At 37.5% G+C, this 21,171-nt stretch overlaps 1 protein-coding gene across 2 annotated transcripts in view; it reads right to left on the bottom strand.

The window, feature by feature from the left end:
- The window catches only part of RIT2 (Ras like without CAAX 2), a 172,971-nt gene that overhangs the window by 75,029 nt on the left and 76,771 nt on the right, over positions 1 to 21,171 (bottom strand). For both annotated transcript variants that reach the window (XM_064643079.1, XM_064643078.1), the window contains exon 4: positions 13,856 to 14,047. In XM_064643079.1, coding sequence (XP_064499149.1) covers positions 13,856 to 14,047 — 192 coding nt within the window. The remainder of the gene's footprint in view (positions 1 to 13,855; positions 14,048 to 21,171) is intronic.

The following is a 21,171-nucleotide window of genomic DNA, read 5'->3' as shown; positions in this document are numbered from 1 at the left end:
TACAGTGCATTGAGCTGACAGAAATCAGCCAACAGTAATTCTCATGTGACTTTTTTTCAGTGGTGATTGCTTGTTTACAGAACTTTGCCATGTATTTATTGTCATGTCTGTCCCTTTGATACTTTTCAATTTTCAGCATTGAATTTCATCTTAACATATTTCAAGCCTGTATGGTAACATCCAGGCTTGAAATATATTAAGAATTAATCTTAAGCCTCATCAAGGTCAACTGTCATTTTTACTACCCAAAAGAGTTGAATACCATTGAAAGTTTCTCACTTTATTGTCCAGTTACTGATGGATCTATTTCAAAGAGGAATTTCTATATCTACCTGGAGTTACAAGGATAATTTCTCTTCATTTTTGATGATTTGCCTTTGTTTCTTCTCTTTTTTGATACTTATTAACATGTGATGCATCTTCTTTCAATTTTATTTTTGTTATTCGCATAAAACTCTTTGTTAATTTAAGAAGATTGTAATCAGAATGCTGTTCCTTCCCTGTTGACTTAATCAAAGAAACTAAAAGATTTGCTAGGCATCAGTAATGTCTCTGGAAACCTTGATGACTTTTTCCTGTAGAAACATCTTTATTTGCATTCTAGTTATTTCTGTTCTTATACTAGCTACGAATTTGCTCAGCAAAACTCAGATTTACTGGTCTGCAGCTCCCTGAACTGCTCTGAACTTGCCATCTTCCATTTCCCCAGTGCTGATTCCATTTTAAGCATAGTTAATAGTTCAGCAGTTTTATACTCGAACTCTTTTAGAACTCTTGGGTGAATACCATCTGTTCCTGGTGATTTGATACCACACATATTATAAGTTAGTTCTAAAACCTCTTATTTCTAGTATTTTTATAAGCTACCCAAGTACTGAATTTAGACAGCCTACTAAAGAAGCTCTCAAACCTTAGGTCCTAATTCTAAATTTTGGGAAGCTTATGTTCTGACTGCAGATCTTTTGTACCAATCACTCCTATCCTGATGTAAATAATAACTAACTTAATGTCATAACCCCATTTTTCAGCTTTAGGTACCCACATGTCTATCATTCAAAATCACCTCAGCATTCTCCATCTTTACCATGATTGTTCAGAATACAAATACCCCAAAATTCTATAATTTAGGTACATTAATCATCAAGATAAAGCCACAGATATGGAGGCAGGTAAAGGCAGAAGATTACTGACTTTTCTCAGACTTTAGAATTTCAATGGAAAACACAAACAGGAGGAAAAATTATTCAATATAAACACTGCTGATACTTCCATCAATAGAGAAAAATTGAGATATCCTAAATTACCTGTCTGTTTTCAATCACTATCTAGACAAATAAACCAATACATTGAAGAAGCAGAAGGCTTAATACATTTTAATGGATAACAGCATTAAGGGGTTTCTAAGTAACAGTTCATTACTTAATTTCATGTAACACGAGAGGTCTTTTTCTTTACTGCAGTGTGTTAATTTTCTGTCTTAATATCACCTTTCTTTTTCACAGAATTATTTTCTGCCAGAGATTTCAATACTATGAAACTTTTCTGCTGCTTTCTGTTTTCAGTTTCTGAGGGGAAACAGACTATCCAATCCTATCTTGCTTTATTGATGGACACTTCCAAAGAAGAGCAGGCTTTTTAATAACACGGTTAAGGAATTTGCTGGTTATAAAAATGAAGAAGATTTCTCCACTACTGTGTAATTTTGGCATAACAATAAGCCTTTAAATTTAGTTCACGGGGAGAATGAAAAAAAATTCCCACTGGAACTATTCCATTGTTTTTTATGATTTTTTTCATTAATTATCTCCTGTTTCCCTTATGGCCTTTTTACCTGTGCTCCATAAAAAGTAATTTCTCTTTTACGGACATTCCATATTGAAAATGTCAGGCAACTGGGACAAATATGAAACTATTTTTATGTGCCATGGTTCCAAAATTAGCAAAATCAGTATTTTGCATGTGTGTGTGTGTTAAATTTAAATGAAATAAAAGGGGCTAGGTTGAAAGCAGTAGAAAACGTAGCACTCTTTATGTTAACAGAACAATGGTACAAACAGCAGGAGATCTACTGAAAAATTAGTTCTGAAAAACTAATTGCACCTCAGATAGGCATATTTTGGCACAGAGAAAAATTCTTATTAACTCCTGTTAATAAGAATGCCAAGAAATATTTTCAGAAGAGCGTACAAGGGCACTTTTACCATTGTCCCATCCAGTCATGGCTTCATAGTCCAGGTTCCATGAAGATGGAAGAACAAAACAGCATCGAATACAACAAAATGCTTCCCCAGAAATTTACTGATTTTGATGGACAATTTTCATCTAGGAATTATCCTTACATACAATTGTCTGGGACTAGTTCCTTCCCAACAAAACACTGAGGCATATGCTTTAATCAAGGAAAAACAGTAATTAATGAACTGTGACCTATAAGTCTTCCCTATGTGTCACTTCTTTCTCCTCATAGATGTTTATCAAATGAGTTACAAAACCCTAGCAGGAGCAAAGACATCAGATGTAGCAGTGAAGTACTGTTTGTTTCAAAACACAGAAGTATATTAATATTAAATTCTTTAAAATTCTTATATAACAATTAGTCAGGGATTCAAGAATGAAGTCTTTACAAACACCATCATGACTGAAGAGCTGTCTGATGTTTCCCAAAGGAGTTTCAGGCTTTGGTCTCACTGCTCACAGTGTTGCCGACCCGTCTATGATCTCTTTAATTCTACCACTCTATTATTCCTCTTTTTTCTTTTTTTTTTTTTTCCCCTAACAGATGTCAGGGATTCTCCACATTGCAGATCTTCACAATCAAATCAAGCTATTCTCAAGTGCAACACTCCCATTTGGGTTTGAGAGCATTATAATCTTGAAAAGGTTAACTGGAATCACCAGTTATCTTGTAGTTACAGGCAATCATCAGTAAAATCACCTCATTCACTTCAGATAGGAAAGAAAATGGGATTAAAAGGGGATAAAACTTCTCCATAAGGAGCACTTCTTCAGTGAGTCACACTGGGAAGTGAGCTACACAGGTTCATATCCCAAATCAAGTCAGAGGCCACCAGGTCTCATGAGTGTTCAAGGCATATTTCACTCCAAGAAAAGCATAGATCATCTCTACTCTTTCTTCCAACCTTCTCCTCTGAGTACACCAAACATACAACCACCTGCAATCCCTTCCCAACCTACAACAAAGAACATATTAATAAAAACTATTAAGAAAAAAAAAACTCTTTATATTCAAATAGAGAAAATCCCCACAATTTTCTTCATACAATATCTTAGAAAAGAAAGCAAAAGAAATCAGGGGAATGACACATGAAGCCCACATTCCTTCATTTTTTCAGAATTAAGTGAAAACGCCCAGATAATTCTGAGAATCTGAACATACTTCTCAGCCTGATCACCTGCACGCAGCATAATCCTTGTGTTTGACTTCAGCGGAAAACAGACTAGGACTCGGTGGCAGTAGCTGGTATGTGGTTTCAATCAGTCATTAGGAAGGTTTGACACGATGATAGGAGGGTCACTAGGCTCGTTCTGCAGTTTAAGCGGGCTCAGACTAACCACATCTGGGGTAATATCTCTCAGATTTCAGAGCAGGGAAAAAAACCCAAACAAAACATATCTATATCATGCTTCCTCAGATCTGAAAATCCAAGAAATTATGAGCTGCAGAAATGAATGGAGCCTAGGAAACAAGGGCAAGTTTCACTTTTTTAAAAATAAAAAGAGAAGATACAGAATTATCCCGTGGTTTGGCTAATGAAAACCATCATTAGATGTAAAGACGCTGCCTTCACCACCACCTCAGAGAAGATGTAAAGCAAATTCAAAATTTCGATGACTAACCATATATGACAGGAATACCCAAAGGGTGGCCTGTGGTGCTGATAAATATCCTATACTGAGCACAATGTTGGTGTCAGATTACGGTGTTAAGACATGGAGACAGACACAAGCACACACAAACCTCTGCATATTTGTGTCAGTCCTTCTACCGTGTGACTTAAAAAATTTGACAAGACATATTATTTTTCTCCTTAATAACCTTTTTGAATTGCAGTAGGTGGTAAAAATGACATAGAGAGAAAGAACATTTCCTGAGTAACAGAGGAAATAAATGCAGCAATGGCAGAAGGGAAGATCATCCTTTTACTCTTTTAGAAATAACACCCATCAGGAGAAGGTGGATGAAGATATTAAACTGTATCAACTAAAATAAATATTAATTTCAAATGAGCAACACACCATACCCTAACTCCCAGACTGCTTGGGGGTTGATGAGTACAACTGTCTGATTAATAATGCAAATGACTAACACTGAAACTCTAATTTTGATATTTTGTAGACATTTAACATCTTGAATTTCAAGTGTCATAATGTGTTTTAATGTCATTTTATAACAGGTAATTTCCTGGATCTTCTTGAATTAACTATGCTATATCAAGCAATTTACTCAGAGATTTAGAAGCTGCCATTTTACACAGATTTTATACCATAAAATTTGGACACTATGCATGAGATATTGGAAGTTCCAGAATGGATACTATTAAATTACAGATATATTTTCCCATTCATTTACTTTTTTAGACTGTTTTTTGGGGTGTAAGTGCTTTCAGGCCTCTTTTTTTTTTTCTTCTTTGATTGTCATGACTGTGCACCTTAAACAACACCACAGTGTGTGAAGATAACCTGCTGTATTCTTAGGCAAGTTGTTAGATCTGGTTAAAAACAAAACTCTCTAACTTCCTAATTCATTTGGAAAAAAAAAAAGTGAGTCATTAAGACAAGAATATAAGCAAATCCTCAAAAAGCAAAGATGATTAAACTGATTAATCTTCTTTTCTTGAAATGCTAGGTCACACTCTTATTATGAGTGACACCATAATGAGCTATAATTAAATTCTGGCAAAATTTCTACTTTCAAGTAATTTGAACCAGTACCGCAAAAACCCATAGGAAACTATCCTTGATATCAGGAATTCACATTTTTGTGTAAACAACACACTCAGTAAATGTGGCTGCCTATATTAATCTGCTACTTTGCTAAGGTACTTTTATTTTTGCAGAGTTACTCATTACTGTCTCACTTTCAGGACAGAATCTTCACTCAAGTGCAGATTAACATGAAGAGCATGCATTAGTTCCACTCTAATTAACCGTGTGCTTAAATAGTTTCCTGAACTGGAACTGTAGTAAATAATATATAAGAGTTAGGCTGAAATCTTGATCTTGCTGATGCAAAAATAGCAACATGTATATAGAAAGATACCTTCCCATTGCATGCCATCCTCTTTCACATGTATGTGCACCTGTGAAGAAAATGACAGAATAAATCTGGAGAGATGGAAGGTCATATTACTTCGGGCATGGATGCTGGAGAGGCAGGACTGTGCCCCAATTAGCACTGCCTGATGTGGTATGTTCATGACTCTTCCCTCTCTGCATTACAAGCAGATTGATGTCTGGCTTGTACACAGTGTGCAAGAACAAGATTCACAGACAAGGCAAAGAGGATTTCAGCAAATAAACTCAAAATTAACAAAACGGAAGTTGCAATCAGTCTCTTGAAACTGGATCAGGGCAGCAACTGGAATGAGTCACACACAACTCCTTCTTTACACCTCTCCATGCCGGCAAAAAATGAGCTATGAAAGTCCTTCAGGGATAATTAGCTACCTCCAAGTTTTGCTTTTGTCCTGGTTTAAGGTAGGATAATTTTCTTTTTAATAGCTGTTACAGTGCTGTGGTTTGGATCTAGTACGAAAAAGAATGTTGATAACACAGTGAAGTTTTGGTTGTCACTCAGCAGTGCTCACTCTAATCAAGGACTTTCCAGTGTACCATGCTCTGCCAGCGACCAGGTGCACAAGAAGTCAGGGGAAAGCATGGCCAGGAGAGCTGACTGGAACTGGTCAACATGATACTCCACACCACAGAGTGGCATGCCCAGTATACAAACCCGGGGGGAAGTTTCCTGGAACTGATTTCTGTTTGGGGACATGCTGGACATCTGTCAATTGGTGTTGAACATCACTTGCTTCTCTTGGACTTTCTTCCTCCCTCTCTTCTCTTTGTTTTTCAGCTTTCCTCTCCATTGTGGAGCAGAGGAGAGTGAGTGGCTACATGGTACTTAGTTGCTGTCTGGGTTTAAACCACAACAGATATCCACCTGTAGAAGCTACTAACGAAGCACTAGTCACCCCAAAAATTATACCACTGTGTTTTTCCCTGCAAGCTGTACCCCTTCGTGTGGTCATTGTGTAACCAAGGGGTTTCCCTATGAGCTACTCTAAGGAAAGCAGCAGCATCCTGAACTTGCTTGCAAACAAGCCCAGCACAAGGCTGTTCTGCAGCAGTTTTGTGTGGAAGTTTTACAACATTTCTCGCTTGCTTTAATTAAGAAGAAAGATCCTGCTGGCATGACTGTCAAATTAAAAGTCCTGGCCAGAGTTAATCTCTCAATTTACAGACCAAACAGAGAAATCTCAGTTCAAGTTCACCTTGAGGAGCAATCTAGATCAAGAAGACAAGAGACGAGCATGTCTCTGTCTCTTCACACCTCTCCCTGGAGGTGTTCTCCCACTGAAGTCACACATGGTCACACCAAGCCAGGATTCAGTACACAAAGAGGACAAAAATCTCTGAGGTCAATGGAGAAGATAAAGCAGGTAGAAATAAGAGCCTTTTAAAACAATAAAAAGTATGCTGCTGTTTAATACCCCTAGTGCTGAAGTGACCTTGCAATACCATCCCCAGTGTATACCCCTGGCTACATGTCCTGTATTGTCTTCCTTTGGCTACAAGAAATTAGTTGTCTTTGGTTTTATCTCTGAATATACAGGTTTTGTGCTATAAAGATTTTATTGTCTGCAGTTCAGCTATTGTTTTGCTGCTGTTTCTTCTCTTTCAGAGCAGCCTGTTATCTGCATCTTAGTCCCCTTCAAATGTCTTCTGCTCCAAACTGAAGGGATTACAGGATTTACTGAATGTTCACTGGAGGTTAACACAATTATAAGTGAAATGAGCCAACAGTTTCCCTACAATTGTCTGTGTGTCTGATTCCATTTATTGCAGCTGTGGTTTGGGGGAGATTGTGGAAATACAAAAGCATTGTAATGACAAGGTGGTAAACTGTGTATAAATGAACATTTGCTAGAGAAGTTGGTAATAATGGAATTTCCTTCTGAAAGACAGCAACTCCCAAATTTGCTTCTACAATTGCATTGTCATAGGAAAACACATATTTTTTTGGTGGGGGGCAAACAATAAAAAGATTTTTTTTAAAACCATATGAGGAAGACTTCATAGGATAGTGAACTTTGTGAAATAAATGTTGAAAAATCAAAGCCAATTAAAATAAATAGAAAATAAAGGAGGAACATGACAGAATCCAGATACGCATTTTGATAATGTAAGAAAGTGATTATTCAAGGGTCTGATAGATTTCTAAGATAATAAAACATAATGACAACTTCAGTAGTTTTAGTTCCAAATATGCAGACAACTGTCATAACCCCATCAAAACAGCAAAAGTGGCTTATATTGTTCAGAATTTGAAGAGCAAACAAAGACTACGATGTGATATCATGTGGGAAGACAATACATAGGCAAGCGGATATAAATGATGGCAACTCCTTACAAATGTAATTTATTTTCATCAGATATTGTTGCCAGCAAAATGGAACTGTCCATGGGAAATGAACAGCCAAGATGATATCAAAATGGTTGAATTAATTAATCTAAGAATTCATTAAAAATTGCAAATAAACAGAAGCCTAGAATCATTAAGGTTGGAAAAATCCTCTAAGATCATGAAGTCCAACTGTTAAAGCAGCACTTCCAAGGCCACCACTAGCCTGTGTCCCCAAGTGTCCCATCTACAAGGCTTTAAAATCCCTCGAGGGATAATGATTCCACCACTGCCCTGAGCAGCCTGTGACAGGGCTGGATAACCCTTTACATAAAGGAATTTTTCCCTAATGTCCAACCTAAACCTCTCCTGGTACAGCTTGAGGCCATTTCCTCTCATCCTGTCCCTTGTTCCCTGGGAGAAAAGCCCAAGCCCCTGCTGGCTCCACCCTCCTGTCAGGAAATTGTAAAAAGTGAGAAGGTCCCCACTGACCCTCCTTTTCTCCGGGATGATTCCCCCTAGCTCACTAAACTGTTCCTCATCAGACCTGTGATTCAGACCCTTCCCCAGCTCTCCTTCTCTGGATATGAAATAGTTTTGAAGAATTTGCTCTTCTGTGCCATATTCTCCTCTGGATTTTTTTTCAATAAATTTCCATTCCCACTGTGCTTTTTGTAGCCGTTATCTAGGGAAAGTCGGCCTGGATACATCTGAAATATTTTAAGATCACAGCTCATACTATTTTTAGAAGTGAGCACTACTTAAGAATGAAAATTTATTAGATTTTATTCATTTAAAAACTGAAGACGAGTGCACAGCACAGAACTCTAGTCTGTAGTTAGCAGCAGCAATAACAGAATGAATCAGTAAGTTCAGATGCTAAGCTGAAAAGATGTCAGAAACAATTTTGTTAGTTTTCAGCTCACCCAAGCACCGCTGTAAAAAGGCCAGAAAAGTAGTTGTCTGGGCTTCCCTCTGTTGTCAGCAGCAAGACAGACATCTTCACAGGCAGATATATCTCATTTTATGATATGTTTTTATCATATGTGATAAATCCTGGTTTTCTGCATGGATTTTATAGGCAATCTGGCCAAGCCATTTAATCACTTTCCAATGTGTATAATTAACACAAATGTATACTGTTCTTTGTCAATAAACAGCAGAGAATGCAGTAAAAAAGTTCAGAAGAAAAAATGAAACCTTTCATTCCTTGTGTAGGCCACTGGTCTGAATAGTGGAAAACAAGTACAGACTCTTCCACCCAAATGTCTTTAAGAGAGAAAATGAAACTGCTGTTGTTACAGTACAGTTACAAATTTCAAAGCAGTTTTAATCCCAAAAGCAAAGAAATTCAGCCTGATGGCAAGGTAAGAAATTCAGAATACTGCAATTTCATGATTCATAATATGAGTAAGAGAGCATCTAGTAAACAGTGCTTCATAGTCATGCACTGAAAAATACAAAAATAAAATATAGTATCACATTCAAGTATTTTCAGTGTCTCAACCAGTTACCAGAAGGTACAGACTGACAATGTTTGATATATACTGAGCAGTTATTCACAAAAAAGAAAACAAACTAAACCAAGTTAAAAAAACCCTTAAACAAAAACAAAATAACAAACATTAGCTGTCTCAGACTCAGCAGATACTTCAAGGTTTGAGAAGCATGAAAAAAGAGCAACTGTCAAAATGAGAAATCTAAAAGCTGATGCTCACAGTGTCTGATAACCAGTCAGCTCATCTTGAGCAAATTCCAGAGTAAAACCTCATTGAAGTGAGAATATTCTGTGGCCAACTGGCTCTGATAATGAAAATTTACTGAATCACTCTAATCCTGGTTTGAAAATTATCGTATGGTATAATAAAACTTTAGGAAAAAATCTAATGAAGCCTCTGTAATATATTTGCACTTAAACTAATACATTTTCCATGCCAAATCATAGAATCATAGAATTACAGAACAATTTGGGTTGGAAGGGACCTTAAAGACTGCTTGGTTCCACCCCCTTGCCATGGGCAGGGACACCTTCCACTATCTCAGTTGCTTCAAGCTCTATCCACCTGGCCTTGGACACTTCCAGGGATTGGGCAATCACAGCTTCTCTGAGCAACCTGTGCCAGGGCCTCCCCACCTTCATAGTAAAGATTTTCTTCCTAATATCTAATCTAAACCAACCCTCTTGCAGTTTGAAGACATTCCCTTTGTCCTGTCACTACAGCTCTTGATGGAAAAGACAGATTTCATGTTGATTTTGTATTTCCTACTGAAGGAGAAGGCTGTAAAGGGAAATGCTTTCAAAAGAGTTTCTGCTGCTCCTCTCAGATTTTTGCTTGAAGTGAATAATACAGCTCCTGTGTGGAAGGGTAAACAACTACATAATTCTTTTCAGGACCAAAACTGTACTGGAAAAACTAACAACTTCGATGACAGGCTTCCCAGAGAGGCCAGTCAGTAAGAAGCATGAGCTACCCTCCTAACCTTGGACTGAATGGACATCAGCATGTTATCCATAGACTTGGACATCAATTGAGCCCACAGCTTATTCCTCTGAGGTCAAACAAAAACGTAGAGGAAAAACTGTTCCACGAAGGCTATGAGGTTTTCTACATAGGTGGAATTTCCCAAAGGGCTTCTAACATTCACACTAAAATTTTGAAAAAAGCTGCTAGGAAGTATGTTTTACAGCTTAGACCCACAGTCCATTATTCAAAGGAGCTTGTGTAGTTAGTTCCCCTCTGAATTGCTCAATGTAATAAATATATCACAATGATCCTTAGGAAAAGTCTTATGGATATTTTTTTAAATAATTCTTCAATAATGCCACAGGTCCTACTTACAAAATATTTTAATATAAAGCTGCAATTTTAGGATTAGTATGAAATGAGGTCAAATAAGATCAGGTTTTTAAAGTATTTTTTAAAGATGAATGAGTCCTAATTAGATATTTATCTATCATACACGTTTTAAATTTCATTAAGAACCCAGTGTCCATCTGGAGTAAAGTGACAAGGCTTACCTGAAGTGAAAGTATCAGTGGTACTTTCAAACAGCTGGCCCTACATGCTTCTGAAAAACTGATGGTATTAAAAGACATACAAGCATTATTAATGTAACAATTTGTTTTAAGAAGGACTACAGACAAACCCATTTCTTAAGATGTTAAAAATCACAGGCATATGTAAAGACTACCACTTCACTGAAGCCATCATAAAATAAGAATATTATCTAAAAATAATAAGCTGGTTGGTTTTGTTTTTCAGCAGTGTTTCTCCAAAGACATAATTTTAATTGTAGATTAGTTTAGTTCTTGTGGTCCTGTTGATGGATTTTAGGCAAGCAACATACATCATTATCTGTACTGTGTAGGGGATCACATTTCAAACAGAGCTTTGTCTGGCCAAGCTACTACAGCCTGTCTGATTGTTGCAGAATTGTCATTAAATGGAAATGATGCCTGGGAATATTGAACTTAATGTTATGTTTTGAAATAACATGAATAACATTTCAGTTGTTTTAATGAAATCCATAGGAGAAAAATGTCATTAAACAAAGCCACAATATTGGCCCTTGTGCCCTGGTCAAATTCCAATCTGGTTGATTGTATTCTGACATCTACTATTCTTCAGTTTGAATTTGGTATGTTAGTGAACAATCCTCACTGTTTGTTCATTGATATGTTAACGCCTTACATCATCAGCTTTTTGCTGTTTGTCACCCCAGAGTTAGTTAGCTGTCACTCTTGTCCATCCAAATGCTTTTAATGAAGCCATAACTACAGTGCATGACCTTGAAAAGATCCCTTTAAATCTACCTTCCCACAGTTCGTCGAGTTACTTATATATTTCTTAACCTAAGAATGTGAGCATGCATATAACTTATTTCAGTGTTTGTCAAACACAGAGCACAGCCTCATGTCCCACTTCTGACAAAATGAGATGACACAGTCCTTTAATATGTGCTTAAAGCTGGGCACAGAGGTGTCCTGCCACACACTGGTGCTTTAGTTAGGGTCAGGAAGGTACTCTGAGCAGTACCTCCTCATCACCTCCACTTAACCACGATTTGCTTTCAATTGTAATCTCTGAGAACATGACCTAAAACAGATGAACTTTAAGTCCAGGAGAACAACTTATTCACCTCAGCACCAGCTAATTATTGACACAACAGACCTCGAGTAGAGAAAGTCCAAAGTTAAAAATAAATTCCCAAGGTGTGGACTTCAGAATAAACTGGGTTTTTCTACAGCTCTGCTCGTGTTGGTTCATACCACTAGCTTATGGACACATAGGCATATTCAAGTGCTTTATTCAAATGAGCAGATCTGCTTTGCATTATCTTACTGGTCTTTGACTTAAGGGTCAAAGTCTGAATTGAAGTATATTTGAGAAAACCCTTCTAACATTGCTGAACTCTGTCGGTTTTAGAGGGCTTATGGGGGAAAACATTTTGAAGACCTAATTCCTGGCTCATTGAAAGGTTTAAAAAATGTAGGACAACAATTTTGAATTTCCTTGTTTAAACGTTCAGTCAGGAACTTCAGTGGTGATCTCATAAAGCAGCTTTTATTGTTCCTGTCACATCTCACAGTCATAATTTCTAATATCATTCCCAACTTCCCCCCTCCATGCCCTTTAATCTTGAATGATCAAATCCAATCCAGACATTCATGCACACAAATTTTCTTGTTCATGAGATCAGACATGATCATCAAGGAGCATGTAAAAGCATTTAAATCAGGCATATATACTTTTATATGCACTGACAATGGTTAAAATATAAAAGTTCAACAAAAAGTAAGGTCAGAAAGAAGTGCTGCCAAATATCAATGAAAGAGTATCTTTATATCACTTAGTGAATAAAGTATTCCAGAAAATCTCATCTATGAGTAACTGTAGATAACCAGCCGTATCCTATTCCTGGTGGGGTCAGGTGCAGTGTCCTGTTCTCTCAACAGAACAACTGAATCTACATCCCTCCCAGTCTAGTGTATAAGCACAAGGCACTGCTGTTTGAAGCCTCAAACTGTGCATTAAGCTGCAGCTGGATTGTCGCCATTAGGGTTTTGTCATAGCCTAATTTAGGGAGGAAGTCAATGATCTGGAAAACAGATGTGAAGTTTTAAATGTACATAATCAGATCTTTAGGACTAATTTCAGGTTTGACGCTGCCTTGGATTTTCTGCCTTCAGGTAGAAGAAAGAAGACAAAGAAATGGGGAGAAGAGTGACAGGATAAGCGGAAAAAAGTAGACAGAATTGTGTGAACACAGACAGATATTAATGAACCTAAACCCACCATTTTATTTAACTGTTACTTATGTCTTCATAGGAGTCAGGCATTTGAAAACAATCACAGTGTATATTAGGAGTGTCTTAAGATTTCCACATAGTGAAATATCTTTTTTTTTTTCTTCCTTTTCAAAGCTTCTGCTTAGGATTAAGGATATTTTCCTTTCAATACCAGGTCACAAACAAGTCATTCTAACATGGTCTCTCTCTAACTCACTCCCTTGCACATACACACATCAATACAAACAGCAAGGCGAAAAGCAGAGAAGGAGAAAAAGGAAAAGGGTGAGCAAAGATTATTAAAGGCATTGAGAGACCCACAGTCATTGCCCTTGTAGGCAAAAAAAATATGATGTTCTACGGGTATAGTAGTTGAAATCTTGTATACAAATCAAAGTGAATTCAAGTCTTCATCTTACCTGAACATTTTAATAACATAGTCACTACATCTTCAGGCAAAGTTAATCTCATATATATTTCTTTATTTTAACTAATTATGTGTTGTGGTTTTTTTCAGTTTGAGGTTGATAAGCCTTTAATTAATCTAGTGCGCTTAGGAAAAAAGAAAATCTTTAATGGCTGGTAACTTCCAAAGAAAATAGGGGATTTTTGCCCTAAAGGTCCTGGCTGAAGCTTTTTCTGTGTTCAATACATATATATAACTTCCAACAAAAATTGAAAAACTTTTTCAAGTAAAAACAAAGAAGGTTTGCTTGTGGTTTACCTAGGCTACTTTAACTTCCACAACACATGAATGAAAAGCACAACAAACACCTTAATTTATTATGAGTCCTAGTTTGCTGGTCTTTGATTAAACCTCTCCTTGTATTAATAATTCTCAGTGATACTGTACAACATATGCTACAGAAACCCCTGAGGCAGGCAAGGACAACCAAGCCAAACACAGTGGAGAAGTCACTTACCTGTCTGAACTCTTCAAGATCTATTTTGTTTCCCACCAGCACCACAGGGATGTCATAGGTGTGCCGGACACGATAAATGAGCTCCTTAAACTCAGCAGCTTCTTGGAAGGATTGGCGGTCTGTGATGGAGTAGCAGATAATGAAGCCTTCTCCACCTCGCATGTATTGGTCCCTCATGGCTGTGAATTCTGCCTGCAGAATAGGCAGAAAACATATACTAATTTGGCAAACAAAATTATCTATCTGTAAATAACAAACTTGCTGAAAACTTCCACAATTCCCCATATAATTTCACACTGCTCGTTTTTTACTCTTTTGAATGCTGCTTGCTGAAACTTGTGCATCCTTCTTGGTTCATTCACCCCAATAAAAAGGATTTCTCTGAGGACTTTTTTTTTTCCCTTTTCCTATCAAGGGAACTCTATCCTCTAAGAATATGAACTTACTATGCCAGTGCCTGTATACAGAAAATACTGCCTCATGTATTACCAGAACCTTCTGCAGTACTGCCAGTACAAAGAGATGATGTGTATTTGAATGAGTATTAACAGGTGGAATAGAAAAGCTGTATTACTATCTAGGGATGAGAGACAGGTACAAATTCCTTATTATGCCCTCAATTCAAAAGCTCAGTATTATCAAAAAATATTCATTGTCTCTCATCGGCTTTGGAATAGTGCCTAGCAAAACAAGGGTACAATCTGCAAAAAGTTCTGCTCTTTTGAAGGCTCTCAGAAAAGATAGGGGTTTCAGTTCAGTGTGGGATAATGCCATTAAATGAGAATGAACAATTTCGAATAGTGAGAGAATTGGTCCAATTTTCTGTTCCTGCATTTTTCTCTTTTTATGTGTGTATTTATTGTCACAGCAACACTTCTGGTTACTGGTATGCTTTTTTCAGAAGTACTTAACAACTGCCACATTGTACAAAAATTGAGATTTAGTTTTCAAAAACTAGTCTCAGGAACTGTGGCTTGAGAATATGTTTTAAAGCCAGTTTCTTTCTCAAGTTTGTTTGCTTTTCTTGATCACAGCTCAGAATAACCCAATACCATGGCAACAGTCGGTCAGGATCAGAATCCTCCTGACAGAATCAGTTCTCCAGAGATATTAAGATGCAGGGAGGTCTGATAAAAAAAGAGTACACATATCAACATTGAACCATTTCTATGAGAAGCAGGATGCAATATCAAATCCTGTATTTTTTAGTCTATTGAGAATTTATGCTAGGATTTTTTAAACAGTTTAGGTTACATATATATATCCTCAGTCGTTGCTGAAAATTAAAGGGAAATGGATTGCTTATGTTCTTTTAAAAGTCTCAGCCTTAAATCTCTCTCAATAGTCATTCATGTTGATTGACAATGCTTCCTGTGAATAGACTTTCATGTTGACCATTATCATTTATTTATGGTGTGTCTTTTACCCAAAGGCTTTATATATCATTCAAAATATTTCACCTGCTACAGGAAAAAGTTCATCGAACTAAGCTTTAAAATGGCAGACTAATAGGCAATTTAAGGGCAGGATTCTGCTTTGGGACTTACTCAGAATTTCAAAATCTCTACATTATCATCCCTGGCATCCCAGGAGAGTTTATCAACCACCAAGCTACAGCACAGAGTGGATCAAGTCATACTCTAGCCTACCCTTTTGAAATTGGATCTGCAAACAGTAGGGCAGTGGTGGGGAGAAACACTGCAGAGATCAAATAAAAAGTATTCCTATACTCTATGGTTTGGACAAGACACCGAACGGAGATGTGTCTCTGTTCCCAGGTCTTTCCTTGCCATCTACATTAGACAGCCACTAGAATAATAGACAATGCAATACCAAAGAGTCTCCAAGTTAAGAGCAGAGAGTGTTAATGACAAAACACAGTCATTGACTCCATTTCTTGCTCTCAGATTCCAGGCTTTTATGCCAGAACAAAGTCTTGCTGCAGCCCCCGTCCCTCGTGCCCCTGGTTTTCTCCTCTTTGCATCAGTCACCCAGAACTGTTCTGCACCAGGAACTGAACTAGACTAGGATCTCTTCAAGCTTAGCAGACAGTGGCAACCTTCTGTGAAGTGGAACCTTGTGGATTAGGCTCCTGAATTTAGTTGTCTGTGTAGCTGCAGTCAGCTACCTGAGCCCTTGTTATAACAAATGGTGAGCTATTCAATGCAATTAGTGGACTACAGATTGCTTCTGCTGATGAAAAAATAGTTATCTCTTTAGTTACCTAATTAATTATTTTTTTGTATCTATTATTTATTTTTAGAGCATTGGTAAAACAGAACAGAGACTCTAGTTAAAAGTACATGTTTTCATATGGAACATAAAGCCCAGCCCAGATGACCTGAATTCCTGAATAAGAAATTTCATAAGTCAACCATTGTAGCACTGTATAACTGCTCTGCACAGACTTTTACAGAGAATGAGCTCTGTTTAAGTGAGGTGATCCACCTTTAGGAAGTGCTCAGAACTTTGTACACTCCATTATAGCAGTTTATGGCAAACTGAGAAGGAATTAGGTCACAGGTCCCTGTTTAAGTTACTCACAGTAAGTGACGTTCTGCAGCGCGAGCAGTCCCAGGATCACTCCCCAGGGATGCTTAATGGCTTTCCTTGACTGACAGGAGACCCTGGGTTCCTAATTTTACACACTGAATCATTCCAAAGAGACAAAGTCCTCAGCTTTTAGAGACTGCCACTTTTGAGTCAAAATCATTTACCTACACGTTCCGGTTCATGTCGGGCATAGTTAAGGCTTTAAGGATATGAATGAATTTACCTATGCAATTTTTTATTATAGCATATTATTGCTGTTGATATATTAGACTAAACAGACAAAATGCTTTAGTGCCATGTTTGCAGTGATCTATTTTCAGAGGCATTAAGTATTCTGTGCAAACTGGACTGGGGACATCCACTTGGCTTTCCGTTGTTAACTCAGCTAGTCATTTCCATTCCAATTTTTTGATGTTGACTTTTACTTCTCAGCTTTTTCCCCTTGGCATGATTGCTCAGTACAGAGTCAAGGACTCCAAGGTCAAACCTAAATAAGCCTTTTATTTGATTTCAAAAGAAGTGGATTTTTTCTTTGTTCATGAGGAACCTCAACATAATAATACATAGCAAGAGAAAGACTAAATATAATTGTCAATAAACATAATATAACCCTTGCAACACTGTATGCATATTATATACAAGACAAAGGACTAACATGCAACTAAATATTTTTGTTCATTTTTTATTTCAAGTCCTACTCTATATTTCACATTTTTTCCTGTTTCTTTACAGCAAAAAAACCCAAAACTTAAGTTCACCTGGATTTTGTGAATGTCCAGGGGTAGATAGAGAGAGAGCCAAAGGTTTTGCAGATTTTTCAGTGGTTTTATTTTTATATTTTGCCTGGTTCTTTTATAAAATAAACAACAGTGTATCTGTGCAGCTGACACATTAATATCTTCTTTAATTGTTTCCTGATGTACAAGGGACCTTTTAAAAATTATTCAGAAATAGTACTGGATATCAATTTCTACTCAATAAGGGAAAAATATGAAACATTCCCAAGTCAGTAAATGCCAAAGGGAAGAGACAGAAGGAAATCACACCCCCTCAAAAGGAAATCAATTCTGAGAATTAAAGTGAAGATTTGTCATGCTTACAGCACTTTGCAGCTTGACATCAGTCTCTAATACTCTCTTGTGTATAATGACTAAGACTTAACTGGAAAGTGTGGTAAAAACTCTTCTGAAACAAAATCATCACTCTTCTTAGGAGATATGATACTTGAGAACAAGCGTCAAGCCTGGATAGAAACAAAATAAAACTTTTCTAAAAGTTGAAAGAAGTCAACATAACTTTTTACTTTCCTTTTTCCATTGTAATTGAATGCAGCAAAAAACTGTTGCTAATCCTCATAGGACTGTATATGTCTACCTGTTGTTGAAGACTGTTGTCAAGTAAATCTCTCAATGGATAGATTGCTCCTGAATAGATGTCACATTTGCCTTTCATCAGTTATCAGGCGTCTCACATGATTTTTCAAAGGTATCAGAGTAGCCTCACAATAACACAGAGCAGCTCCCTCAACATGCTTGGATGTGTCTCATTGTGTTGTGCTGAACTGCACACACACAGAGCTTGACTCACTTCACCCTTGTTTATCCCCCTCTACTCAGGGTGCTGTATCTCATTTAAACCTTCCTTGGAGGCACAAAGACCTGGGAGGCGTAAGAGCAGAGCTTGCCTCTCTGTCTGGGCCAGAGAGTGTCTGAAGTGTGTTAGTACTTCTCATGTTCCTCATCACTGGATACTCACTCATTCCAGCAGCAGCCCCACATTTTTCCTGGTCTTCATGGAGTTGCCAGTGTACCTATAAGAAAGCTATCTCATTGCCTTTTAAATTCTCAAAATGTTCGACTCCAGAAACAATTTGGCTTTCATAATCAGATTCATTCACAGCCAAGAAATACTTCCAAACCTATCCTTGGGAAACTGTCCCTGTTTCCACATTTCATTTTTCTGAGTATGCTTTCTTTTTCTAGTAGCTTTTAATATAATAACTTAGCGAAGAGAAAACATCTAACCTCTCTTTTCTCTTCATCGTCTTATCCTCTTTTACCCCACCTTTCATAATGAGCAAGAGAAATCTTTTCTCAAAGAGCAATATTGTTAATAAATTTTTAAATTCATACTGCTGTCATGGAAATATAAATAGAACTTGTGTGTTGTTTGTTTTTTTTTTTTCATTAGAGACTTCTTTCCAAATAAGATCAGTATCTTAATGCCTCCAGAAGAGGAAACAAAGACATAGAGCAGCAAATTCAGACTACACTTAAATACATAGATCTTTATGAAGACCTAGGTATGGTTTATGGGTTACTATCAAACATAACAGCCTGGATCTCGTGTTCACCTCAGGACAATTCCACCTTGCTGACTGAAAGACTCTAGGAAAGTGTTTCACAAAGTTCCCCAAAGCCAAGCATGTTTCTTTACTGTTTCCTAAATATTTCCTCCTGGACAGTGCTGGAGAAAGATTACTGGACTGGAAAAGGTTTTATTCAACTAGGAATACAAGTTGTTTGGAAGCAATGTCATCCACATCACCATTTTACACCAGTAGAACTGTAAAGTGAAGCCAGTTCTCTCAGACCCCCATGTTATGCATCGCTAATAGAGAACCTTGTCAGCCCCTAAAGGATAAAAGAGGGAGAAGAGAAGAACCAAAAAGAAGAGACAAGACAATGAGCAGAGGCTCAGAATATCTATCCCTTCTTTTTCATTGTGTGGGGATGTGTTTGAGGAGTGAACATGACACAATGTTCAGAAGTGCAGCGCCTCTCCACACTCCTCAGAAGTGTGGTGCCTAGAAATTTAGAGATGAGGCACCTCGGAAACAAAGGTGTCATGTTTTTCAAACTGCACACACATTCCACATATTTTGATGTCTGTTCTTTTTTTATGATCTTGGCTTGTATATCTGGAAGAGGTCAGAGTCTCCCCAGGGAGGCCAGCCTCACAGTTTGAAGAATGTCACTTTCTATATCTTCTTGTCTTATATTCTGCTTGACTTTAGAACCAGGAATCTGCTAACAGATGTTCTTAATCAAAACTGTCTCCCTGATTACCAAAGGGGTCACTCTTATTATGAAGAGTGTTTTTTTTTTTTTAACATTTATAGCGAACACTTGAGGGGTGGGATATGTTCCTGCAAACAGGCAAGATATTGTTCATCTACGACAGTGAACAAACAAAGGTAAAATGAGCAGAAAGGACACAGGAAACTCAGTGGAGGGGGGAAAAAAAATCTTCAAATACTGATAGAAGCAAAAGTAAAGGCAATAAAAGGAATACATGAAACTGCATTGTTCACTTGAAAAAAATCAGAATTTTTTAAAGTAAGTCGAAAATTTCTTGACTCTTGGGAAAGTTTTTGGCAATATGGTCAATGATTAATTTTTAGCAGTAAGTATTTTTTAAAGTAAAAGTGCAGCCATCCCGTATTTATCTCAGTAAATTCTCTTACACAAACAAACATCGCAGTTGACTTCACTGGGATTACATTTCAACCACCTGGCACTGCTTGTCATAAAGTGTGCTTTTCTTTTACCACTTGAAATAGATTTAGCAAAGAAAAGTACACTGGTGAGAAGTGCTGTGATCACTATACGGTTTTCACAAATTTTTTAGTCTTTTTTTGGGGAGGGGGAGGGATAAAAGCAAGTAGTTTTTAAAAGTTTATTTGCAATATCAAGCAGCAACAGATCTGCATCAATTATGTTTCAAGTAAGAAAACATCCAAAGAGGATGTTAGCTAGATAATAGATTCTATAAACACTCTAATACCTCTACTAATCTTGATGCAGAAGATGGGCCTTGTTTCATGTGATTTCTGCCCCTGAAGAGGTAGTCATCTATTCTACACTATAGAATTATAGATTTATTTAGTATTCAAGTCTCTTTCTCCCTCAGTAGAGAGGGATGGTTGGCTCCAGAGAGTAATTAAGATATGAGGAGTGACTTACTTTCATACATCTACTACCTCAACAGAGACTAAGCACCAATCCCAGCCTCTGAGATCCACAGTATCAGCCACAGTCTCTGCCCAGTCTATCCTTCATGCATTTGGATGATATCTCTTGTCCTCCTCTTAATTTTAAACATTTCATTTGGCTTCTACAAGGCTGTTTTATTTCCAGTGGAGTTCAAAGGGTCAAGAGAATATAGCACCTAATGCCTACAGCCAACAGAGGATTTTTCCCTTCACAGCACTCAGCAGTGGGAAATGCTGTCCCCCAGCATGGGTTAAGTAACACTAGGAGATAATAAAGATACACTTTTTTCCATCACAGAAGCCAAAGCTCCAAGCCTGCTGTCTTTGCTCTCAGGATTCCAGCCTGCACCAGCTACAGGTACCCAGCAATGACACAACAGAAAACAAGAAAGCACAAAACAATATCAACATCAATTCACACTCTCTTCTTTTTTCTCTCCTATTTCCAGCCTTCCTTTGCAAACAGCCACAACAAAAAGGAGTTACCTAGCAAAAGACAGTGAAAAATTTGCAGCAGGTGGTACTTCAGCCACCTGTGCCAGCCTAAACCATCTGCCGCATCCCTGCGAGGAAGGAAGAGAGCTGAGTAACAGCTCTGACACAGACCAAAGGAAATGCAGGGGCTCTGGCTTAAATATTGGAGGACAGCGATTGATTCTCTCTGTGTTGAGTCTCTACACTGCTCTGGTTGTACATCAAATCTCTCTCTCACGACCCTTTTTGCCCGCTGTAGTAATGATCCAGGAGCAGTTCAAAATGGGATTAGTAT

The sequence above is a fragment of the Pseudopipra pipra genome, chromosome Z, assembly GCF_036250125.1.
Source record: "Pseudopipra pipra isolate bDixPip1 chromosome Z, bDixPip1.hap1, whole genome shotgun sequence".
Classification (NCBI taxonomy): domain Eukaryota; kingdom Metazoa; phylum Chordata; class Aves; order Passeriformes; family Pipridae; genus Pseudopipra; species Pseudopipra pipra.
The sequence above is the reverse complement of the archived record's forward strand: the minus strand, read 5'-3'. Positions and strand labels throughout refer to the sequence as shown.